At 39.0% G+C, this 27,198-nt stretch overlaps 1 protein-coding gene across 1 annotated transcript in view; it reads left to right on the top strand.

Moving 5' to 3' along the window:
* The window catches only part of Hacd4 (3-hydroxyacyl-CoA dehydratase 4), a 37,177-nt gene that overhangs the window by 3,717 nt on the left and 6,262 nt on the right, over window positions 1-27,198 (top strand). The window contains exons 3-6 of the mRNA XM_004658411.2: window positions 27-154; window positions 17,177-17,289; window positions 21,331-21,437; window positions 26,070-26,195. Of these exons, the coding sequence (XP_004658468.1) occupies window positions 27-154; window positions 17,177-17,289; window positions 21,331-21,437; window positions 26,070-26,195 (474 nt within the window). The remainder of the gene's footprint in view (window positions 1-26; window positions 155-17,176; window positions 17,290-21,330; window positions 21,438-26,069; window positions 26,196-27,198) is intronic.

Here is a 27,198-nt window from a genome sequence, read left to right as displayed (position 1 = left end):
CTGTATTTATAATCTGCTGATCACAGACTCAATGGCTGACACTTTCTATGCTATTGGACTTGTCATGCGAATCTGCCAAATCATTTCTCTCTTGGAGCTGCTGCACATCTATGTTGGCATTGAATCAAGCCATCTTTTCCCAAGGTTTTTGCAGGTAAGTTTGAATGATATCATTAGTACAGAATCTGCTTAGCTTGAACTTTGTTCTGTTGCAGCCTCTGTTACTTTTATGGCAGAATTCATCCATAGAAGGATTATTCACTCTGAAACTCTGCAGTTAGGATGAGTCCATTGGGACTGTGCAACAGTGGTATTGTTAATCTGTGCTCTCCATTGATTCTGTCAGGAGGTTTCATGGCCATTTGCCGCTCCCAATCTGTCATCTTCCAAGGGAGTGTAAGACTTGGAACATCACAGGATTGAGGCCAGTTACACTTGGGTTTGATGACTGGCTCTTTTGTTGGCCACTATGGGATTATACTACCACAGCACTTAGCTGTTGACAGGATAGAGTAGATGATTAAAAACATGATGGTGTCATTTTTCTAAAGATATTTGACAAATTTTCATATATGCAGAGAAATGTATTTTGATCACAATTCCCTCCCATTTCTTTCTTTTTTCTTCCTTGGCCCATCCCCCTTCTAATGAATCCCGTCTTTCCAACTACTCTGCTATTTTTGCATCTTCTTTTGTTTTGCCCTCCTCCATCATCTATGATGATGGTCCCAATATTGTGTTGTGGGATCATGAATGTAACAGCCACTTCTTGTCCAGAAGACAGGGTCCTCCCCTTCTTCTGGCTCTTACATTCTTTTTTAAAATATTTTTTTTTTATGAGAGAGAGTGAGAGAGAGAGGGAGGGAGGGAGAAAGGGCATGCCAGGGCCTGCCGATGCTGAAAATTTACCCCAGATGCATGTGCCACCTTGTGCATTTGGCTGGATCCTTTACCTGTGTAGGCAAGCACCTTAACCATTAAGTCATCTTTCCATCTCTCTTACATTCTCTTTTTTATGAGAGAGAGAAAAAAAATTGGTACACCAGGACCTCCAGCCACTGCAATCAAACTTCAGACGTCTGCACCATCTTGTGGGCATGTGTGACCTTGCATAATTGTGTCACCTTGTGCATCTGGTTTAGGTGGGATCTGGAGAGAGGAACATGCCCTTAGTCTTCACAGGCAAGCACCTTAACCACTAAGCAATCTCTCTAGCCCCCTCTTACATTCTTTTGTTTTTCCCTGTCAGCTTATTCTTATTTTCACTTATTTATTAACACTTTTTAATTCTATTAATTGGGAATTTTATCCAGCTTTTTTTTCACTTATTTTTCATAGGAAAAGAATTTTTTTATTTAATTAATTTTTAAAACTTAGTTTTGTACTCAGTGAATACAGTCAAGTTGGTACCATTGTTATGCTCGTCCAGGTCCTACCCCCTCCCTCTGGGCCCTCCTTGTTGAGGTATATGGGTAATGCATTGTGGAGTTAGCCCACAATTATGGGCAGGAGAAATGTCTCTGTGTATCATGACCCAACATGTGGCTCTGTCATTCTTTCTGACCCCTCTTCCGCAAAATTTCCCTGAGCCATATTGGGTTCATTTTTGGTCTGCTTCAGTGATGAGGTGTTGGGGACCTCTGTGTCTCTGGATATCTGATTTGGTAGGAGTTGATTGTTCTCTGTGTTGATCTCCTTCACCCTTGTGCTGGTACCTGGTTCACCAAGAAAACAGCACCCTTGCTTGTTTCACCAATTATTAGTTTCAGCTGGGCCCTTTTGAGGTATGATGGGGGTGGATCTGCATCTCTCTGAAAAAGAGAAGCAAATTCTCCAGTGGAGAGTAAAGTTAGCACCAGACAAATGGGATAACCCTTTTTTTTTTAAATAGAGAATTTAATAGGTGTAGGCCCTCTTGTAGCCCACGATTGGTGGTAGCTTGAAAATGGAGAATGGGCTCATGTTTGGATATGGTTCTGACTTGTTTCCCAGCTCCAGCTGTGGGTCCCGTTCCACTGAGCATATCAGTTAGCCAAATCAAGAGCAGTTGGTTTCCCACCATGGCTGTGCACCACTATTGCACTTGTGTGAGCATCACGACAGGTTAGTTGCTTGGACAGATACTGGTCATTTTCCCCCAGTTGCCCCTGTAGCATCTCCTGGCATTAGACGCACTGACTGTTTGGAGACTGATTCTCTTCCAGCTTCCAGTCATGTCATTCCATATTATGTGTCAACCACGTAAGGTGTCTTCAGCAGTAGGGTCTTACCACTAACTTTTGGTGGGTCATCAAGTACTCTGACAGAAGTCTGTGTTTCTTTTAGGAAATCTTGTAGGTATCTCTGATCAAAAGCTCATTGTGGATGATAGCCACATGCTGGTACTGGGAGTTACAGGTCAGTGCCCACTAAAAGAAGGAAGAAAAAGATAACTAATAAAAAGAGTTAGAGAGGAGAAAGAGAGAGAGAGAGAGAGAGAGAGAGAGAGGGAGAGGGAAGGAAGGGAGGGAGAGAAGCTGTAGAAGATTAAGGTCTGTCTTCATCATACTCTCTCCAGTGCCTTGTGGCTCAGGTGTTCCCTTTAAGAGCCTGGTGAAGGTTCAACCATTTGTTCTGCCTTTTAGGATGTAGAATTTTATGGTACCATTGTTGTTTGAGTCTAGATTTGTGCCTCCCACCCTCTGCCGTGCCCTCCCTTTCCTCCCCACCCACCCTATTGGCTAGTCCTCAAGATGTTTGCTGGGTATGTCGGCATCTTGGGTAGATTCAGGTTAGGTGCATAGATGAGTGAGACTATGTGGCAATTATCTTTCTGTGATTGTGCAAGTTCACTGAGAATGATCTGTTCCATTTTTCCTCAAATTTCATTGTGTTATTTTTTCTTACTGCCATGTAGAATTCCATTGTGTAGATATATCACATCTTAGTTATCCATTCTTCTAGTGATGGACATCTGGGTTGATTCCAGCTCTTAGCTAATACGAATTGAGCTGCTATAAACATGGTTGAGGAAATCTCTTGGGACTGAGGTTTAAAGGTTTTAAGGTGCATGCCCAGTAAGGGAATATCTGGGACTGCTGATAACTCTATAGTCAGCTTTTTCAGGGGTCTCCATATTGCTTTCCAAAGTGGTTGTACCATCTTACATTCCCACCAACAGTGGATGAGGGTTCCTAATTCTCCACATCCTCACCAGCATTTATTTTCATTTGATTTTTTGATGTTTGCTATCCTTACTGGGGTAAGGTGGAATCTCATAGTTGTTTTAATTTGCATTTCCCTGATGATTAGGGATGATGAACATTTTCTTAAGTGTGTGTTTGCCATTTGTATTTCTTCCTCTGTGAACTGCCTGTCCACCTCTTTGCCTCATTTTGTGAGTGGGTTGTCTGACTTTTGTTTAGGTGTTTGAGTTCATTGTAGATTCTAGAGATTCAGCCTCTGTCAGTTATATAATCAGCAAATATTTTCTCCCATTCTGTGGATAATCTACTGGCTTTGCTTATTATATGCTTGTCTGTAAAGAAACTCTTCAGCTTCATGTGATTCCATTGGTTGAGTGACTGTTTAAGATTGTGAGTTACTGGGGTTTTGTTCAGAAAGTCTTTTTCCATTCCTATATCATGGAAAGTTCTTCCTATATTTTCTTTCAGTAGTAGCTGAGTTTCTGGTCTTATATGAGGTTTTTGATCCATATGGACTGAGTGTTGTGCTTGGTGAGATGTGTGGATCAAGTTTCAATCTCTTGCATATGGTTATCCAGTTTGTCCAGTACCATTTGTTGAAGATGCTGTCTTTTTTCCAGCCTATAATGTAGTTGTAGTTGCTTGACCCAAAGTCTGGATCCTCAATTCTATTCCATTGGTCTATACTCCTGTTTTTATGCCAGTACTTTGCTGTTTTTATTACTATGGCTTTGTAACATAGTTTTATATCAGGTATAGTGATGCCTCCAGAGGCATTTCTTTTGCTGATGATATACTTGGATATATGAGGCCTTCTGCCTTTCCTTCCATATGAAATGTGAGACCTTTTTTTCTATTCTGTGAAGAACAATGTTGGGATTTTAATTGGAATTGCATTAAATCTATATATTGCCTTTGGTAGGATTGCCATCTTCACAATGTTAATTCTGCCTATCCAGAAGCATGGGAGGTCTTTCCATTTTCTCAAGTCATCATCAATTTCTTTTTTGAGTGCTTTTATGTTTTAATTATATAGATCTTTCACTTCCATAGTTAACATTATTCCAAGGTATTTGTTGTTGTTGTTGCTATTGAAAATAGGACCATGTGCCTTGTTTCTTTCTCTGTATCTTTGTTTTTTGCATATAGAAAGGCTACTGATTTTTGTGCACTGATTTTGTATCCTGCTACTTTGCTATAGGAGTTAATCACCTTTGAGCATTTTGGGATGAAGTTTCTCAGGTCTCTTACATATACAATCATGTCATTAGTGAATACAGCTATCTTAACTTTTTCCTTTCCAAATTGTATCCCTTTTATTTCTTTCTCCTGTCTTATTGCTTGAGGTAGGCCTTCCAGTATTATATTGAAGAGCAGAAGTGAGAGTGGACAATCCTGTCTTGTTCTTGATCTCAATGGGAATTCCTCTAGTCTCTCTCCATTAAGTATTATTTGGGTCTTAGGAGCTTTGTATATTGCCTTTATTATGCTAAGATATGAACCAACCATGCCAATTCTCTCCATTGTTTTGATCATGAAGTGATGTTGTACTTTATCAAAGGCCTTTTTTGCATCTATTGAAATGATCAGGTGGTTTTTGTATTTAACCTTGTTTACATGATGTATTACATTGACAGATTTCAAACCACCCCTGCATTCCTGGGATGAATCCCACTTGATCAAGATAGATAATCCTTTGGATTCAGTTTGTGAGGATTTTATTCAGGATCTTTGCATCTAAATTCATCAGGGAAATAGGCTGGTAGTTTTCTTTTCTTGTGGCCTCCCTGTCTGGTTTTGGAATTAGGGTGATACTACCTTCATAGAAGGAGTTGGGTAGCTTTTCCTGTTCTCCAGTTGTGTGACACAGTTTCAGAAAGATTGGTTTGAGTTCATCCATGAAGGTTTGATAGAATTCAGCCGAGAAGCCATCTGGTCCTGGACTCTTCTTTTGGGGGAGATTTTTGATTACCTTTTCAATCTTGATGGGTGTAATAGGTATGTTTAGGAGATTAATCTGCTCTGAGTTAGCTTTGGTAGGTGGTATTTATCCAGGAATTTATCCACTTCCTCCAAATTATCCAGTTTTGTGGAGTTGAAGATTTTGAAATAAGTCCTGATGATTCTCCCAATTTCACTTATGTCTGTTGTGATCTCTCCTTTTTCATTTCAAATTTTGTTAATTTGAAGCGTCTCTTCTTTTTGCTTGATCAAATTGGCCAGGGGTTTTTCAGTCTTATTTATTTTTTCAAAGAACTAGCTCTTTGTTTTGTCAGTTTTCTTAATTGTTTTCTTAGCTTCCAATTCATTAATTTCTGCTCTGATCTTAATTATTTCTTTCCTTCTGGAGCTTTTTGGGTTGGATTCTTCTGGCTTTTTCAGTGCCTTTAGGTGGATGGTTAGGTTATTGATTTGGGATCTCCCTGTCTTTGTTATGAAGGCATTTAGTGCTATGAATTTTCCCGAGGACCGCCTTCATTGTGTCCCATAAGTTTTGGTACGGTGTGTTCGCATTGTCATTCATTTCTAGAAATTTTGCAATTTCATTTTTTATTTCACCAACTATCCATTTATTGTTTAAAAGTGTTTAGTTTCCAGGCACCGATGGGATTCTTGGTGGGTCTTTTGTTGTTAATTTCTGGCAATATAGTATTGTGATCTGATATCATGCAGAGAATTATGTCCATCGTCCTCAATATATGGAGGCAGGCTTTGTGACCCAGTATATGATCTATTTTCGAGAATGTTCCATGGGCTGCTGAGAAGAATGTGTAGTCTGTGGATTTGGGATGGAAAGTTCTGTAGATGTCCATTAGGTCTATGTGATCTATGGTTTTGTTGAGCTCTTATTTCCCTATTGAGTTTCTGTTTGGATGATCTGACTATTACTGATAATGGTGTATTGAAGTCCCCAACTATGATGGTGTTGATGGTTATTTCTGTTTTATTATCAAGTAGGTTTTGTTTTATGAACTGTGGTGCCCCTGTGTTTGGTGCATACAGATTTATGACTATAATATCCTCTTGATGGATTGTTCCCTTGAAAAACAGGAAGTGCCCTTATTTGCCCTTTGTGATTATTTTTGGTTTGAAGTCAATTTTATCTGATATTAATATAGCTACACCTGCTTGTTTCTTTTTTTTTTCAGTAACAAAAATTTTATTGACTAGGAGGCGGGTTACTTTGTTAATATTTCTTGCCCCTCTAAAACAAAACAACAGCAACAAAAACCCAAAGTGATTCATTTCCTTAAAACATGAGATTTTTCTGAGCACACTTAAATGCTTGCTACATCATCAGCTTTTTTTTTTTTTTTTTTTTTTTTTTGGTTTTCTGAGTTAGGGTTGAGATGGCTCAGTGGTTAAAAGTGGTTAAAAGACACTTGCTTGCAAAGCCTGAAACCCTGATGGCCTGAGTTTGATTCCTCAGTACCCACGTAAAGCCAGATGCACAAGCTGGTACATGTGTCTGGACTTCTTTTGCAGGGGCAGGAGGCCCTGGTTCACCCATACTTACTCTCTGTCTGCATCTTTCTCTTTCTCAAACAAATAAATGAAAATATTTTTAAAATAAAAAAAAATCACCAAATTAAAATGTAAGAGCATGGTGGCATATGCTTTTGACCCTAGCACTTGGGAGGCAGAGGTAGGAGAATCACTATGAGTTCAAGTCAAGCCTGGGACTACAGTGAGTTCCAGTTCAGCCTGGGCTAAAATGAGGCCCTTCCTTGAAAAAACCAAAAAATAAAAGTAAAAAAGTAAGGGTTGCATCATGTATTTATGTATGTATATTATATAACTGTATATGAAGCATTTTTTTCATTTTTTTGTTAGTTTTATTTATTTATTTATTTATTTGAGAGTGACAGAGAGAGTGAAAGAGGCAGACACACAGAGAGAGAGAGAGAGAGAGAGACAGACAGACAGACAGACAGACAGACAGACAGACAGAGATGGGTGCACCAGGGCCTCCAGCCACTGCAAATGAATTCCAGACCTGTGTGCCCCCTTATGCATCTGGCTAACGTGGGTCCTGGATAATCAAGCCTCGAACCAGGGTCCTTAGGCTTCACAGGCAAGCACTTAACTGCTAAGCCTTCTCTCCAGCCCAGTTTTTTTTTTTTTTTTCAAGGTAGGATCTCCCTCTAGACCAGTCTGACTCAGAACCTGCTTGTTTCTTATTCCTATTTGCTTGGAATATTGTTTTCCACCCTTTCACCCTGAGGAAGTGTCTGTCTTTATTGGTGAGATGGGTTTCTTGAAGACAACAGATCAAGGGGTCTAATTTTCTGATTCATCCTGTTAGCTTGGGTCTCTTGATGGGTGAATTAAGGCCACTAATATTTAGGGTAATGACTGTGAGGTTTGATTTGATTCCTGACATATTGTGTTGGCATATGTGGCTTGGTGTTTTCATGGACTTTGAAGTTTTTTGTGTCTTCTCTGAGTTTGGTTATTGTGATCTGCTTCTTGTAGGCATTTGAGGTTGATTATTTGGTTCTTCTGTGTGGAGAATTTCCTGAGATACTCTCTGTAGGCTTGGTTTTGTGTTCATATAATTGTAAAGCTGAATTTTGTTATGGAAAGTTCTTCTTTCACCATCTATTATGAGGGATACTTTTGCTGGGTAGAGTAGTTTGGTTTGGAAGCCATAGGTTTTTAGACTTTACAGTGTTTCATTCCAGGCCCTTCTGGATTTCAGGGTTTCCATTGAGAAGTCTGAAGTAATTCTGATGGGGCTACCTTTAAAAGTGATGTGCTGTTTTTCCCTAGCTGTTTTTAGGATTTTCTCTTTAGTGTCTTACATTCTTTTTACTTCCTCTTTCACAATGTTGTCTAAGCTTTGCTAGGAGTAATAGACAGGTCTCACTTAATGCTGAGCATTCAACTGTCACATTGATGAGTTTTGAGTCTCACCAGTTGTTCACCACCATCTGGAAAAAGAAGCTTCTATGATGAAAACTGAGAGCAGCACCAATACGTGGTCATAAACATAAATATTTAGAGGGTAAGTTGATGGGCACAGCATATTCATTTAACCAAGAAACTGTAGTGGCTTCTTCCCTAGGGCCTATGACCTTCCAAGCCACAGGCTTTTTAAACTAAGTTTTCAGTACCAGGCATGGATTCCACCCTGTGGAGTGGACCTCAAATCCAAATAGAAAAAGAGTTCAGTATCTCCATAATACTCATGCCACTATTGCAGTTGTTAGGCATATCTTGCCTGGCTGGGCTGTGGTTGCGCAGCTCACAGGGTCCATGACTAGGAATGACTGTTGATGACTTTCTCCCCCCCCCCCCACCGCAGCCTGCATAGCACTCTCTAGCACTATAGCAGCTAGCCAGCAGGGAGGCAGCTTTCAGTTCAGTTCTAGCTTGACTTCTCCATGTCCCAGAATGGATGAATGTGGCATCTAGCAACAGGGTCTTACCATCTAGTTCTGGTAGGGAACAAAGAGCACTAGCATTAGCCTGTATTATTTTGGTGCCCTCATGGTCTGCCTTCACCAACAACTCAGTGGAGTTTTCTCACTCCTGGCACTGAGATTTTCCTTTGGCTTCTAGGTTCAGCATTTCTTATTCCCATAGGGTAGTTCTACCAAAATGTTCCCTTTTTTAACTGAAGTTTTTATTAGCTAACAAAGGTAGGTTTTCGTATGGCTTATTCATATTCTTTAGTTTTGGTTAACCAACCTCCCATACTAATGTCATGGTAATACAGTTTTTTAACCATTACAAGTAGTATTAATTTAGTTATTGTTAGTGTATGTCATGGAGTCGTGGGATTAGGTAACTTTGTAAGAATGAAAGCTATATGAATGCTTGGGATAACCTTAGAAAATACACACATATTTTTTGCATGACAAAATTATCTAGACTGCTACAGCTTAATAATAAAAACGATTATATAACTTAGACATCAGTCCAGACATCCCAGAACTATCACTGAAATCAAAGAATGAAATCCTGACTTAGTAATTTTAACACAAATGTACCTTCACTGTGTTTTATTAAAATGAGTTTGCAAAGTCTGATGTGAATAGAGTGCAGTGATGTTTAAGGACTCTGTCCTTGGAGGATACGAAGTCAGGGATCATGACAGTAGCTACCATTGTCATCGTGGCTGACTTAATCTCTCTTGAGATTATAGCTGCTTTCATGCATTCCCCTCTCATCTTTTCCATGGCTCTCAGGTGGGAACAGTGTTGGAAGAGCTTTATAGACACATCATAGTGTGTAGTTTCTGCTCCTTTCTTATTGCAATACTGCAGACAGTGAGAATTCCCTCACTGTGAGGTGGACCTATGGCCTCTGCTTTAAAATAATGAAACAGAACTCTCAGGCTGAGTAATACTTCTTGGTGTTCTTATTTCCCCATTTTTTTTAAATGGAGAAACAGTACTTAGGAGACGAGTGGGGTGACTGGCACAGAAATCACAGGCAGCTGCATGCACTATCTTAAAATGAGGAATGGCATCCAGCTGTTTCAAAAAACTTCAAAACCTGAGATTCCTCTTTTTTGGAAGCAGTCTTCCAAAATATCAAGATAAATAATTACTGCTAGCAGTGAGAATGGATTAGCTAGTTGAATAATTAACATCATATTATCTAGTGAGTACTGGTGCTGTATAAACTGGGGTTAGTTTTGTGTTTGTTCATAGTTCTTTGAATTATGTGTTTTATATTCACAGATTTGACACCAGACAAAAGCCATAAATTTTAAAGATTATATGTAACTGCTGAAACAAAAATAAATAAATATAAGGGGAAACACACTAACTTTAAGACAGTAATCCTATAATAGATACAAATACATATCTTATTTTTATAAACATAAGGATAAACAAAGTAGATACTTACAGACTTTCATTTTGTAAATAATTACACATTTGGATTATATACAATAATATAGAAAGCTTTGATATATTCAAACTTTTAATGGGTAAGTTAAAAAAATCCAAATAGTCAACTTCAGATGAGGTCTTGGGAGCCTGTGTGTCTCTGGATCTCTGGTTTGGTAGGAGTTGAGTGTTGTCTATGTCTGTCTCCTTTATCCTTGTGGTGGTACCAGGTTCATTAAGAAAGTAGCACTCTTTCACTCCCCAATTACTCTTGGTTTCAGTTTGGGCCCTGTTTAGGTATGATGGGCTGACTCTCTCCTCTGGATCTGCGTCCATCTGAAAAAGAGAAGCAAATTCTCCAATGGAGAGAGAAGTCAGTACCAGATAAATGGGATAACCATTATTATTTTAGAGAGAATTTAATAGGTGTAAGCCCTTTAGTGGCCCATGATTGGTAGGAGCTGGATAATGTACAGTGGGTCCATTTTTGGATATGGTTCTGGCTTGACTCCCAGCTCTAGCTATGGGTTCCATTCCACTGAGGGGATCAGTTAGCCAAATCAAGAGCAGTTGGTTTCCCACCATGGCTGTGTGCCATTATTGCACTTGTGTGAGCATCACGCCAGGTTGTTTGCTGCTGAGTAGCTTAGACCATGCGTTGCTTGGACAGATGTTGGCCATTTTCCCCCACTTGCTCATGTAGCACCTTCTGTAACTAGATGAGCTAACTGCCTTGGGACTGACTCTCTTTCAGATTCCAGCTAGGTCACTCCATGTTACATACCAACAGCATATGGTGTCTTCAGCAGTAGGGTCTTACCACTGACTTTTGGTGGATCATCAAGTATTCTTACAGAAATCTGTCTTCTTTTGGGAAACCTTGCAGGTCTCTCTGATGAACAGCTCATTGTGGATGTTAGCCACATGCTGGTACTGGGAGTCACTCAATTCCTACCAAACCAGAGATCCAGAGACACAGAGGCTCCCAACACCTCATCACCAAAGTAGACCTAAAACAAGTTCAACATGGCTCAGGGAAATTTGCTGAAGAGGGGACGGAAAGAATGTTAGAGCCATGTTGGGTCATAATGCACAGAGACATTGACTCTTACCCATAACTGATGGCTAACCCCACAATGCACAACCCATAATTCCCAATGAGGATGGTCCCTGCAGAGGGGGGGAGGACAGGGAGGAGGCTAATGATGGTACCAATATGACTGTATACACGCTGTTTACATAACTGATTAAAAAATCCCAAAGAGGGCTGGAGAGATGGCTTAGTGGTTAAGCGCTTGCCTGTGAAGTCTAAGGACCCCAGTTCAAGGCTCGATTCTCCAGGACCCGCGTTAGCCAGATGCACAAGGGGGCGCAAGCATCTGGAGTTTGTCTGCAGTGGCTGGAAGCCCTGGTGTGCCCATTCTCTCTCTATCTGCCTCTTTCTCTCTCTGTCACTATCAAGTAAATAAATAAAAATGAACAAAAAAAATTTTTTTAAAAATCCAAAAGAAGTATATTTTAAGAACTTGGCATTTAGAGAGTGAAGTCCAACAAAACCTGCAGTATTGATTTTGAGGGGCTTAGCCTGTTTTTATTTGTGTACAAACCTAAGTATTTTAGGATGTTTCAAGTTAAGGAGAAGCAAAAATAACTGAAAATAAACCTTTATATCCTAACAATGAACTGATATTCCTTCTAGGAGAATCTCAAAGTCATACAGCTTACTAAATTAAGATGGTTCAATTCTGTATCCTTCTCTAGTATCATCACAAACACTGCTGCACATAAATCAATTTTATACACACTTAAGAAAGTTTTTAAATCTGTAAATCAAAACACAAGGAATCATTAACCATGTACTATTGTGCATACAAAAGTTCTATTTATGAGACCAAACTGTATCAGCCACTTCTATATTTACCAGTATAATCCCTTACATCTCCTATTTCTGAAATGGGCAAATGAGATCTGCTTGCCAAAACCATTCCAAAGATTTTATTATCACAGACTCTTCAGAGAACAAATATGAACCAAATCCTAAAGGTATTTCTTGTACCTGTTTGTAAAAAATAAACAGGCTTCACACTAATTTCTTTTAAGCTGTGAAGCAGGTACTTGTTTTTATTGGTAGACTAAATCATCTTTTGATTTTCAATAAACATTACACATTCTGAGTTGGTTTATATCTTTAGAGATAAAACTGCTGGAAGTATCACTGTGTAGCAGGAGAGTCCAAATTTTGAAGCTTCTGGGGAATGAATTTCTCATCCAATTTACTCTGTAGGTCAAATTTTAGGCTATTCTGTTTCATTCTTTAGATTGAAGAAGTGTTTTAGTGCAATAAACACAGAGCTATATTCCTAATGCAATTTTACAAATGCAAAGTTGACATTTTATTCACTTGTAGTCTTTAATATCTGTGTTGGAAAATGCCCTGTAAATATACTTCCTATAAGTCTGGAATCAAAATCTAGATAATGTGATACTAAAGTTCCTTTTATTTTAAATACTAAGACTTTTTCATTTTACTTTGTGGGTCACTCCATAACCTAATATCCACGAGGCAGGCTATTTATTGTTTAAAAGAAAAAAAGAGCCTCCTTGGCACTTTGAACTAATACCAAATCAATTCTGATGAAAAGTCTAATTTAAAAACCCTTTAATATGATATATTTTCTTTTCTTTCTTTTTTTTTTTTTTTGAGGAATGGTATTACTCTAGCCCAAGCTGATCTGGAATTCACTACACAGTCTCAGGCTGGTCTTGTACTCACAGAGATTCTCCTACCACAGCCTCCTAAACGCTGGAATTGAAGGTGTGGACTACCATGCCTGGCTGATATATTTTAACTGTATCTTACATTTATTTATGGTTATATGCCAAACACATTTCTAAGTTCTTCACATGCATTAACTTATTTAATTTTCAGAATAACTATATCTTATTTATAACTATGATATAATAATAGAAACTTGTTCACAATAATACAAAAGCTAATTGCTGAAGGTCAAATAGATTATGTATGATATAGTAAAAAAATTACACTATTATGTTTCATTAGCTTACTGTAGAATTCATCATGAGGGCAGGGACTTAGTTTTGTTTACAGCTGGATTGTCCATAACCTAGAACAGAACATTCCATAAATATCTGCTGACTGATGAATCATGAATTATAATACAATTGCTTAAATGTTTTTGCCTCACAGAGGAGAGTAGTTTGTGGTTCTTAATATGTAAGGATCCCCTTGACATTCTTCAAAATGTTGATAGGATTGAAATAATTTGAGTTATTATTTTAGTACTGTAATAACTTTGAGATTTAAACTTATTGAGATTCTAGAAATTCTTTCTATAGACTATCTTCCCTCCCCGCTTTTTGAGGGAAGGTCTCACTCTATGTAGTCTCAGGGTGGCCTCAAACTCGCAGTGATCCACCTACCTCTGCCTCCCGAGTGCTGGGATTAAAGGTGTGAGCCACCACACTAGGTGTCCCGCTTCATTTTTATAAATAAAGTACTACCTGGCATTCAGAAAAAGACAGTGTTAGTCATTCTTTGGCCTGGAGTTTTGGGTTCTCAGATAAGACCCCCCCCCACACACACACAAAGTCTTCTTATTTACAGTGACTATTTTTTTTAGTAGAACTTATTATTATATTATTACCATGCTTAACTTGGCCCAAGTTAAGTCACTTTTGCTTTACCTTTTATTTTGTCTGTTTGAGTTACACTAAACATTACAAAACCATTCGATAGCAATAGTTATGTTTTCACAGGAGTTGTTTTAGAAAAAAAACAACAACAATACTTAGTTCTTCCAAATATAAAGCTCTAAATAATTGATCAAGTTATCAAAAATTTTTCAGAAGCTGGGTAGCTTAGCAATTAAGTGCTCTTCTTGCACAAGCAAGAGGGCTTCAAGGGGCCTGGGACCCCCCGAGTCTGGGCATGCCCACACAAACATGTAACCTCAGTCCCACCAGAGCAGAGACTTGAGAATGTTGAAGCCCCACAAGCATGGGGATCAATAAAGAGACTCCAGCCCAAAACAAGACCAGGTGGAAGAGTGATGGAGTGGGGCACCCCATGTTCTGTTCCAGCCACCATAGGCATGCAAATTCCCCCACGTAAACCACAGATGAGCATATGGCATCCCAAGAGCACATACATGTACATACATCACACAAACACACAAGTGAAGAAAAGTTTTGGTATTCAGATTGTCGAGGAGGCTCTTGTTTTAAGGATAATTTTAAAAGAAACTCAAAAAATCACTGTTGGTGCTGAGAAGAGGGGTCAGCAGGTAAAAGCCCTTACAGTGCAAGTGTGAGGACCTGTGTTCAATCCCCAATATTCACTTAAAAAAAAAAAGCCAAGCAGGATCACACCTGCCTGAAATCTACTGCTAAGGCAGGGGTGGGATGATGGGATGCAGTGCTGAGACAGGAGGATTTCTGGGTCTCATTGGTTAGCCGGTCTAACTGGAAAAAAAAAAAAAGAGAGCTCCAGGATCAGTGACAGACTCTGTCTCAGGGAAATAAGGTGGGAAGAATGATTGAAGAACACCTGATGTCCTCTGTATGCATGGGCACAGAGTGCACACATCTGTACACACATACATGGACTACACTTGTGTGTATGCATATACATCACACCCCTCCCCCCGCACACCTACAAAATGATTGTTGCCTGGATGCTAGTTTTGGAGTGGCCCATAAATTGGCAAAAATGAAAAAGTTGTACTGTTTCAAAACAAGAATCATATCATGTACATTTTGATTCCAAACTTGGAGTCATTATCACCCAGTAAATTCATACTTTTAGTAAAAGGCAAATAGAAATTAATAAAACCTTCTTCTTACAGACATTATGGAGATTCAATGAGGTGGTGCATGCTTGGATACTCAACAAGTAGCAAATAAATATAAGCTCTTTTCTTCTTTTCTGAGGCAGGATCTCAGTCTAGCACAGGATTCCCTGGTATTCATTCTATAGCCCCAGGTTGGCCTTGAACTCATGGTGATCCTCCTACCTCAGCCTTCCAAATGCTATATATTTTTATCAATTTACAAACATTTCTACGGGTAGAGAGATGGCTTAGTGGTTAAGGTGCTTGCCTGCGTTAGAGCACATGTTCAAATCTCCAGGTCCCATGTAGCCAGACACACAGTGATGCAAGCCCACAATGGTGCACATGTGCCACAAGGGGGTGCACACATCTGGAGTTTGTTCACAGTTGCTTAAAGGTCTTCTCTTTCTCTCTCCTTCTGCCTCTTTCTCTGTCTCTCAAAAATAAAATAAAAAAATAAATAAAAGAAAAACATCTCTACCTAAATTCCCCTATCATGTTGGTAATGAATGGTCAAATTAGAGTTGGCCGTTGATAATTACCAAGGATGACAATGCATATGGAGGAAGTCCTCACATATACACATGCAGCTATGTTAATTTCTATTTTCTATGCAGCAGGATTCCATCACTAATGAGCCAGAGACCCTCAGTTGATGATTTTCAGCAGAGTGGGTTTCACAACTCTTAGATTTCCTTTGTCCTCATCATTTAAAGAGCAGATATCCAGAGACCCAGAGGCCCCAACACCTCATCACTAAAGCAGACCAAAAATGAACCCAACATGGCTCAGGGAAATTTTGCTGAAGAGGGGGTAGAAAGAATGTCAGAGCCACATGTTGGGTCATGACATGCAGAGACACTTTCTCCTACCCATAACTGTGGGCTAACTCCACAATGCATGACCCATATACATCAACAAGGAGGGGCCAGGGGGAGGGGTAGGACATGGATAGCCTAACAATGGTACCAACTTGACTATATTCACTGAATTCAAAACTAATTAATAAAATAAATAAAGAAAGAAAGAACAGCTTGTCATTATGGACTGCTTATAACTCTGGCAACCAGTTTAGTATACACGTTTCCATTCTCAGCAGATAACTTGGACATATCATTTAGATTCATTGGCTCTCAAATTCCTTAGTTGTAAAGAGTGGGTTTGGGCTAGTATTAGAATGAATTATCAGGAGAGATCCTAGAGGTACCTTATTAAGAAGGACTAAAATTTTTAATAGCCAGGTAATTAGAAATCTGAGTTGTGTGCATTCATGTGTGTGCATTTCCTGAAATCTTCACAAAATCCTAGTCTTCTTAATGATAAGATATTAATTAAATGAAAGATTAGATAGTTCCCAAGTATTTTTTAGATGCCTACATCTTGTATGCAATAGGTTTCAGGTGTCATGACAACAAAGATGGGTCATTCAGTATTTTATTACTTTAGTTTGGTAAAATTCATCATATAAACACAATTGAGTCAAATCAAGAAACCAAAGCATTATATTCTAAAGAAACACTGACCACAGGAAGGCAGTTATATAGACAGCTTGCACAGATTGACTAAGATTTGAATCATGCCTTAATCCCCCTTAGCCATAAAGGGGCCTGCTTGACTCACCTCTGTAGTCATAAACACGCGATACAGTTTCTACACATGGATTTCTGATCATGTGGAGGGCTGTTGACAAATCTTGGATTTTTCTATGCTGACAGCCTATGATTCTGTCATAGATAATGCTAGTGTTTTCTCCTTGATCAGCTTTTAAAAATAAGGACAACTGTTAGAAAATACAAAGTGATCTCTATATTTCTAATTCAAGTATATTTTTTGACTCCTCCTGAATACTGTGCTATAATTATTGTTCCACCTTCCCCACCACTACTGCCTACTCTGGAGCAAGGACCAGGTCCTCACTGCTGCTCGAAAGCACAGGGAATACAACAGTCAAATTAAGGGCTGGCCACAGTGAATAAAAAGTGTGTGTGTGTTGGGGGAAAAGAGAAAGAAGGAGGAAAATATCTAGACTTTGATAAAATATGTTATCTTTTGTTCATTATATATAATTTGGAAAGTTCAGAAAAGTCAAAAAAGGAGGAAATCAAATTCATGCATGACCAAACTCCTTCAGAGACAGTTGCAATTTAACACTTTAGTGTACACACTTCCAGCCAATGAGCTATGTATAAGGAAGTCCTGGTTTTTCAAATTAAAAACAAAACAAAACAAACAAATATAAACAATATCCTTCATAGCCTAGTAGATGATCTCATTCTTGACTATGCTATTTTCTTGCTAGCTCACAGAAAGAGTAATCATTCTTTTCGGAGTGATCACCAGTCAAGAGGAAGTCCAGGAGAAATATGTGGTGTGTGTTTTATTCATCTTTTGGAATCTGCTGGATATGGTAAGGTAAGAAGGCAAAATACTCTCTTAAAGCAAGGACAGCTGTTTTCTGTAGTGAAGAAATACAAGCTGCTTACTACACCTGGTTACTGAGAATGAGAACAAAAACCCAATCATCTCTTTTCACATTATTTTATCTTGCTATTCACATATATTTTTAGTGTTTTCCATAATGGCCATATCAAAGATAATGGAATCTTACCATGGGATTATAAAAGCAAATAAATACATCCAGGTTTCCCATACAGGCTTTGGCACCTGTTTGCTAATGAAAAGTATTCCTTATAACTACTCTAGCACACATTATTTTAATGTGTAAAGCAGGACTTTGCTATATTGTCAGACTGTACAAAGTAGGTTTCTGTAACTTGAAGAATATTTTAAACACAGAACCATATTTCTTGGGGGAGAATGCACTTTCATATCCATTTTTGTATTCAACACCAGTGGTTTTCCATGACTAACTAAAGTTCTTTTTTGGACTCCCTAGGAGCTCTTTTTGTAGATAGTTTTCAGTTTTCTAACTGTAAACTTTGCATTGAGATAAGCCTGGTCATCTCTCTACTAGCAGTGGGTAAGATGCTCTGTTCAGTGAGCCCTCAGACACCCCTGTGAGGAGGTGTCTTAGCTGTTACTTCAGCTTCCACAAGTGAGTAGTCTCCCCTTCTCCCAAGTTTTAAAGATCATGATGTGAATAGATTACAAAAGAGTCCTTTATTTTGGCTGATATTATGCAAATCTAGTTGTTTTAATTTCAATAGCATGGCTGGGTTAAAAAATGTTTAAGTAATAGTCGAGTCCTACAGAGAATTGTTTATAACTCAATAAGCTATTTTTTTAAAAATACTTTGCTGGAGGTATTGCTTAGTGGTTAAGGCATTTGCCTGTAAAGCCAAAGTACCCAGGTTCAATTCTCCAGGACCCATATAATCCATATGCACAAGGTGGCATATGCATCCAGAGTTTGTTTGCAATGGCTGGAGGCCCTGGTGTGCTCTCCCCCCCCCCGCCATATCCTGCCTCTTTTTTCTCTCACAAATTAAAAAAAAAAAAAAAGAATTTTGTAGAGTAGGAACAAACTTCATGGACTTCCTATTCCATGAAGACACTGATGCCTTCTGGGGAAACCAACTTTCCAATATGTGCCTCACTGACTCAGAATCAATTTAGTCTCAGATAAAATTGACAGTACAATAGAGAACAAAAAGCTATCTTTGTACTAAAGTGGTTGTAAGCTATCATAGGGTGATTTTTGGATATAGAAGTGAAAGATGTAAGGATGAAATTTACCTCCACTATGTTGCCTGCTAATTAATCTTAGGAATATCACTTCACTTTTAAAAATAACAACCTCATTGAGGTATAATTCACATACCATAAAATTTAACTTTTTGAAATATAAAGTTTGTGGGTTTAAATATATTCAAAGATATCTAAAACCATCACTACCATGTGGGTTCTGAGGATAGAACCTGGGTCCTTGGGCTTCCCAAGCAAGCACCTTAACCACTAAGCCATCTTGCCAGCCCTAGACACTTTAAAAATAAGGTTTACTTTTATTTATTTAGGAGAGAGAGAGAGAAGGGGAGACAATAGGCACGCCAGGGCCTTTTGCTGCTGCAAATGAACTCCAGACACATGTGTCACTTTGTGCTTCTGGCTTTATGTGGGTATTGGGGAATTGAACCCAGGTTGTCAGGCATTGCAAGTAAGCATCTTAACCACTGAGTATCTCTCTAGCCCCTCTGTGCATTTTTAAATCCAAATAGACAATCAAAATTAACCATTACATCAACTTTGTCCACAGTGTCTTTTAAACATCTGAGAAGGTCCTTATCTACTTTTTTTCTGTCTTCCTACTAACAAGGAGGAATAGATAGTGAGATGCCATTTTCACTTAGAGTAGTAGTAATCCTATGCTATTGGTCCAGTCATAATGTGTTCCCTTGTGACAAATTCTCTCACTGACCACAGAGCTGCTATGTCCATTCAGACTGGCTGATTAGTAAGCCCCAGGGATTATCTGGTCTCCATTCCATGCAGATGTGCATGGCCACACTCAGCTGTTTATGTGGGTGCTGGGGAATCAAACTGAGGGTGTGCTAACATGACACATGCCTTGCTAGAGAGCACCACTAACATATATTAGCACAGTAAATATACATATACATCAACTGGCATTGATCATTATCTCTGAGGAGTGGAAGGAACTAGGGTCCTAAATGAGCACAATATTTAATTTTTTTCATTCATATTTTCATGTATGTGTATTGCCTATACCAGTAGTTTTCAAAGTATGGTCTGTAGGTGGATAGCAGCAGCCTAACTTGGAGCTTGCTAGTAAGACAAATTCTCAGGCTCTACCTTACACCCACTGAATCAAAGACTGTGGGAATAGGATCCCCTAGAATTAAAGCAATTTGTTCTTCAACAGGCCATCTGGCAATTCCAACGTATCTCAAGAATAAGATCCACTGGCCTATGCATAAAAAGAAAGCATGAAGGCAACCTGGTCTAGTACTTCACACTAGCAGGTTTAAAACTACCTACTATACCCCTCATCTTCCCCAAAGGCCAGTATATACCAGAAAAGCTATAGAAACAGAGGGGTGTCAAATACAAGTTTGGGAATCATACGTAAATTCATTCCTAAAGCATATGCAAACAGAGGGCTGGGGAGATGGCTCAGAGGGTAAGAGCACTTGCTTGAAAGCATGAGTGTCTGACAGGGCCTGATTCACCCAAAGTTTGATTCCCCAGCACCCACATAAACAGCTGAGTGTGGCCATGCACATCTGCATGGAATAGAGACCAGATAATCCCTGGGGCTTACTAGTCAGCCAGTCTGAATGGACATAGCAGCTCTGTGGTCAGTGAGAGAATTTGTCACAAGGGAACACATTATGACTGGACCAATAGCATAGAGAACACCCAACATTCTCCTTTGTCCTCTGTGCATGATCTTTGTGCATGCAGAGCACATGCATTTACACGTAACATACACATGCATATGCTGCACATACTGAATACATGTAAAAGTATACTTTTACCACATATACTACATACACATGCAAAAATATATTTGCAAATATATCAAAAATATTTCTGTCTTTTTAAAGAAGCTTAACTTGCTACATAATGGGGATATATGAAATTACACAAATTCTGTATAGCAAAAGAAACCATCAGAAAAGTGAACAGGCAGCTTACAGAATGGGGAAAAAAAACTTTGATAGCTATATTTCAAATAGGGGACAAATATCTAGAATTTACCAAAAATTGAGAACTGCAAAAATTAAGCACAAAAATACAAAACTGCCTATCACTAAATGGGTTGATGACATGAACACAGAGTTCACAAATGGCCATTTAGTATTTTCAGAAAGCGTTTTAACATCCCTTGCCATATGAGAAACTGTAAATTCAAATCACTTTGAGATATTATCTCATCCCAGTCAGAATGACTGTCATCAAGAAAACAGACAACAAATACTGCTGAGACTTGTAATGAAGAAGGAATTCTTATTCACTGCTGGTGACAGTAAAAACTAGAACAGCCACTATGAAAATCAGTATAGAGGTATATTTAAAAAAAGACTAAAAGCAGAACTTCCATACAATCCAGCTGTTATCACTCCTGGGTATATACACAAAAGCTTCCACACTCTATGACAGAGATACTTGCACATCTGTGCTTATTGCTAAAATATATACAACAGCTAAAATGGACTTGACTTTTTAAGGGACATTGAAGTCACTAAACAAGGAAACTTTTAGTTGTAATTTCTTGGGAAGGGTAGGAGCTATATACTCTTGCTCTGTTCAGATATATAATAACCTGTGATCTACTATGAGGGAAGCCAGAATGACATGATTCCCCTGCCTACCCAGAGACCACTTTTACCTCTTTGCTTAAATATAGGATCAAAGCATGTGACTCACATGCTTCTAGTTTCATCCCTGAATAATTATCCAGTAAGGTATTTTCCTCTTCTTTCCCAGACACCAGCAGCAAATGATGTCCATGAGTTCCTTTTCTCCTTTTAGGTACACTTATAGCATGCTGTCTGTCATAGGAACATCTTATGCCCTCTTGACGTGGCTTAGTCAAACATTGTGGATGCTGATCTACCCTCTGTGTGTTCTGGCTGAAGGTAAGAAGTGTGATGTGCTGGGCTGCTGATGGACAGCAGCTAGTGAGTGACATCCTTCACTAAATTTCTTCATAATTAAACCATTACTTTTCACTCATTCTTGGCTCACCAAGTAGATCTTTCCTGGCCTATTTCTTTGGATGAAAAGCAACTTATTAAGAAGAAAAGTTTGAAGTGGAAGCAGCCTTATACAATAGACAAAATGCTAGGCAAGAAATGAGGACATCTAATCTCGAATCTTAACTTCATTAACCATGTTTTGGGTACCTCATTTAGATTTAGCCTTTGAGACTGAGCACTCACACAGAATGGTTTAACATCTAGAGAGGCTAGGAATTAGTGTTTTTTTTTAATTATTTATTTATTTATTTGAGAGCGACAAACACAGACAGAAAGACAGGTAGAAGGAGAGAGAGAGAATGGGTGCGCCAGGGCTTCCAGCCTCTGCAAACGAACTCCAGACGCATGCGCCCCCTTGTGCATCTGGCTAACGTGGGACCTGGGGAACCGAGCCTCGAACCGGGGTCCTTAGGCTTCACAGGCAAGCGCTTAACCGCTAAGCCATCTCTCCAGCCCGGAATTAGTTTTTATTAACACAACTTATCTTTTTTTTTTTTAATTTTTTTTGGTTTATTTTTATTTATTTATTTGAGAGTTACAGACAGAGAAAGAGGCAGAGAGAGAGAGAGAGAATGGGCGTGCCAGGGCTTCCAGCCACTGCAGACGAATTCCAGATGCGTGCGCCCCCTTGTGCATCTGGCTAACGTGGGTCCTGGGGAATCGAGCCTCGAACTGGAGTCCTTAGGCTTCGCAGGCAAGCGCTTAACTGCTAAGCCATCTCTCCAGCCCAACACAACTTATCTTTATTAACACAACAACAAGAACAGAGTCAGTCAAGCCAAGCACTTTGTGTTATAGCACAGTATCCTGAACATTTTGCTAAATATGCCAAGTATTCAGAAATATCCACAATCTACTCTTTTTATTTTATTTTATCACATATATATGTATATATATATATTTGAACTGCAACTTCATAAGCTTCTCCTTGCAGAACAACATACAAGTGATGCTGGAGTCTCCTTGCTGGAAACAATCCTTGTAAAGCTCTGAAAGCCCAGCAGCCCCCAAATTACAAACTGGTATCTATATCAGTAGGAGGGAAAAACAGTTTTTCCTAAGCACCTATAGCAGCACAGATCCCCTTTCCTTAAATAAAATCCTGATTTCAAATGGAAGCAGCTTCTCTCCCCTCAGCAGTCCTCAAGTTATCATTCAACTAGCCTTGCTAACTCTATTTAGATTTTCAGCACCAAACTTTTTGAAAGTACTGTGTTTATTTCTTTGCAATGGAGGGAAGGAGGGAGAGAGAGAGATAGAGAAAGAGAGAGAGAGAGGGAGAGAGAGAGGGAGAGAGAGAGGAGGGAGAGAGGGAGGGGGAGAGAGAGAGAGAGGAGGGGGAGAGAGAGAGAGAGAGGGGGGGGGGGAGAGGGAGAGGGAGAGAGGGAGGGAGAGATAATAAGAATATGGGTGTGCCAGGGCCTCCAGCCATTGCAAATGAACTCCAGATGCATGCACCACTTTGTGCATCAGGCTTTTCGTGGGTGCTAGGGAGCTGAACCCAGGTCATTAGACATTGCAGGCAAGTGCTTTAACTACTGAGCAATCTCTCCAGTCCTAATTTTTTTTTTAATATGCAGAAGTTTGATTTTTCTGGCTAGATTCTACTTCTCACTTAATAAGCATTTAGCTCCATGTTCACATGATCCAGACAGAAGACTTCTCCAGGGTCTTACCTGTCAGTTCCCCGACTACAGCATCATCAGTCAGTACTTTACTACACAGCATCTTCCCATTTCTAACAGGACATTTGTATGGTTTGGTTCCTGGTCTTGTCCTGTACCTGGACTAGACTCTATAAACTGCATGCAGATGCAGGGCGCCTGCATGTCTCTTTGCTTCCTTCCTCTCTATATGCAATTAATCATAGGCTGCATAAGTGAAGTAAGTTCATTACACAGCTTATATGTAAATCTAAAGTTTAAATTAAAATAGCTTAAATCATTATTCTTCCTTCAGTAGTGGATTTGACAGACTGCAGAAAGTTTTCTGAAAGTCATGATTAAAGTTTCTGAAAATGCAAGAAATAAAATATCAAGAAAACATCTTAAAATACTAAAGGAAAACATAAGGAAATGATGGTGATGTCAATAATCATGTGCTAATATATAAAATAAAACTATGTTTTAGATCTATTGATGGCTAGAGAAAGAGAAGTTTCAAGTTACAGAAAATCATATTTGACAAGTTTGTTTTGTTTTGAAAAGGAATTATTAAATTTTGGGATAACTATGCCCAGAGAATCTAGAGAACAATTTTCTTAAAAATGTATAAAAGCTGATTGTCCATTCTTTAAGAATGAACTTCAATGAAAAAATTACTAAGTGCATTTCTTTCTTGTGTCATATAAGAATATTATAGAGAATAGAAAAAAAAATCAATGTTGGGAAAGGTATGAAGTTTAAATTAGGAAAAATAAAATTTTGACCCACATAGCAAGATGAGTATATAATAAGTAATAATATGTATTTCAAAAGTGCTGAGAGAAATTCAAATATTTTACTGCAAAAATATATGAGGTAGTATACTCATTAGTTAAATTTCATCATAACACATTGTATACATATGTCAAGATCTCACATTATGTGGCAGGCATGAATATATTATGATTTGTAAATTAAAATTATATTAATAAAATAAACTGTAACATAAATTTTAAAAAGATTATATGAAGGAATCATTTCTTAAAAGCAATGGATAAATAAATATATAGGAAACATGCCCATTCTTGGCATGTATAATTCTAAGCCTTTTCCTTTCTAGGAAAAAAATGTTTCTATATGGGTGCTATACAATTCCTATTCTTTTATTAGATTCATCAACTTATTCTTTCAAAAGCCAAGTGTTGCAGTCCGGTTCGCATTGCTGGTAGAAATCACCCAACCAAGAGCAGCTTCTGGGAAAAAGAGACTTATTTTGGCTTACAGGCTCGAGGGGAAGCTCCATGATGGCAGGGGGAAATGATGGCATGAGCAGAGGGTGGACATCACCCCCTGGCCAACATAAGGTGAACCACAGCAACAGGAGGGTGTGCCAAACACTGGCAAGTGGAAACTGGCTTTAATACCCATAAGCTGGCCCCCAACAATACACTCCCTCCAGGAGGCATTAATTCCCAAATCTCCATCAGTTGGGAACCTAGAATTCAGAACACCTAAGTTTATGGGGGACACCTGAATCAAACCACCACACCAAGTAAAGTTTATGTGGAATAAAATCTCTAAACATGTAAGAAATATGGGTGGCTGTAGTTTTATATTTGTGTGTCTGTATATTCCAAGCATTCCAGAGTATAAAAGTATTCAGTTAAGAAGAACTTAACTAAAGTGAATGATTCTTTTTTTTTTTTTTTTTTTTTTTTTTTGAGAGAGAGACAGAAAGGAGGAGAGAGAGAGAGACAGGGAGAGAGAATGGACATGCCGGGGCCTTTCAGCCACTGTGAACAAACTCCAGACACGTGCGCCCCCTTGTGGGAAGGACTGGCATTGTGCACTTGCATCCCTGATGTGCCTGGCTATACATGGGAAGTGGAGGATTCTAACAGGAATTCTTAAGCTTTGCAGGCAAGTGCTGCTAAGCTCTCTCTCCAGTCCACATTTTAACAACTATAATCTTCCTAGCTGACAAATGTGAGTCGCAAACCAAGCCCATCTAACCAAACCAACTGCTTATATGACAAGACATTAGAGACTTAGATGCAGCTCTTGTAGATCTTAATGGTGTGTTGGTGTGAGGTGCAGATCCCACACCACTGCCATCCACACCCTGGCTATAGCTGGCTCTAGTAGTTGTGGCTCCTGACTTTCATGTCTCTTTCTTCTTAATAACTTTTTTATTTTGAGATAATTTCAGAATAACAGGAAATTGCAAAAATAACATCATAAAAATAACTAAGTACCTTTCACCTCATTTCTTAAATGACAGCAGCTTGTATAACCATAACATATTATCACTTTACTCCAAGAAATAACAGTTTCATGGCTCTTCCATTCCGATCTAACACTAGAACCAGACTCCTTCAGAAAAATGTAGGCTAGCATGCCTCACAGAGTTCCTCCAAATTTTTATTAAGTACTTGTCAGGCTCAGGAGAAAGAAGTTGTTCCCAAGGCCAGGAGGGTTGAGAAGGTGTTGGGTGAGATCAGTTTCTTTACTGTAAAACTTCACAGAATCTGTGTCATGCTAAATGTATGCTGTGGAACTCCAAGACAAAAATATAAGCAGCATTGTTCCATGTTCTTGTCACTTCTATTGTGGCAAAGCAGACAGGTGTATTTTGAGTTACTATTTAAGAAGTCCCACAGTCTTTCAACGTAAGTACGAAATGAGTGGATTCAACAGTATGTGTATAATGGTCAAAATTTCATTAACTCACGTTGCTATGACATATTTCTGCATAAAAATGTAGCCATTGTTACAAAACTGTCACTGTCAAATTCAAATATCCTTCACTATAAAGATGTGTGCATGTATTTATTTAAGGGAGATCTTTATGTCCCTTTTCTTTAAACAGCATTTGCCATCCATCAATCACTGCCTTATTTTGAATCATTGGGCACCAACTCCACCAAGCTGCCTTTTGACATATCCAGCTATTTCCCTTATGTGCTGAAACTTTATCTCATGATGCTCTTTGTAGGTAAGTGGACGTTTTGATTTTTCTTTCACCCTGTGGGTTTTGTTTATGCTACTACCTACCTTAAAAGACATATTGGTAAACACAGGAGAGACCAAAGAGGAAGCCAGCACAATGAATTAGTGTCTTGTTAAGGCAGCTGGAAGTCATCACGCTTTTTGAAGCTATCATGACATCAAATATATCAGTTTCATGGTAACAACAGGAACAGTTTTACTAGCAGAAAATATAACTGCAATATGCATGAAATACAAACATTTTGACCATGGGGACAGATATCGATAAACAAAATCTCAAACAGAAGGACTGGCTATTTCTGATTTGTCCACACATACCTATTTTTTCCATGTTGTTTGGCTTTACGTGCTGCCCTTTCTAGCAGGCAAATGGAAGTAGTTGGTGAAGACTCAAGAAAAACCCAAGGAACGGAAGTTTACATTTGGGTGGGATTCCAAGATGGTTCCACATTCGGCACTTTCCTGGATGGAACAGTTGTGTGCATTTTCAGGGAAGTGGCTGTAGGAAACACTGGAAATCAGCAGGGGAAAACCCCAAACCTTTTGAGATTCAGAGACCAAGGCACAGTAAGAGACAAAATATCTGGGCCCCTGCCACCCCATCTTCATAGCCAGAGGAAGGGTAGTGCCTTCTGCTAGGTAAGGGTGCAAGACAGTCCCAGTATACTCATCTGAACACAGGAGGATCTGAAAGCTTGTCCTCAGAAACCAGAGTCATGGCCAGTTGTGTGCAGAATCATGTCGGCACCAGGATGGAAGGAAGTCACTCACCTGGTTTTTACTATCTTGCCACATATTCTACCACTAAAAGGGTAAGGAAGGAAGTCTGGTTCTGAGGCATGTCCACAGTGGTGTACTGGGACAGCCTTGGACAATGCTTTGGTTTTAGCTATCCTTCCTGCCTCCAGGATATGGCTCAAGAAGGTACAGGAAATCTCTGCCAAGTGCTGGCCACACGCTGGTCTCATTTGCTCCCACAAGTGCTAAAA

Source organism: Jaculus jaculus, chromosome 1, assembly GCF_020740685.1.
Source record: "Jaculus jaculus isolate mJacJac1 chromosome 1, mJacJac1.mat.Y.cur, whole genome shotgun sequence".
Classification (NCBI taxonomy): domain Eukaryota; kingdom Metazoa; phylum Chordata; class Mammalia; order Rodentia; family Dipodidae; genus Jaculus; species Jaculus jaculus.
Note: the sequence above shows the minus strand (reverse complement) of the source record. Positions and strands in the feature narration are given on the sequence as shown.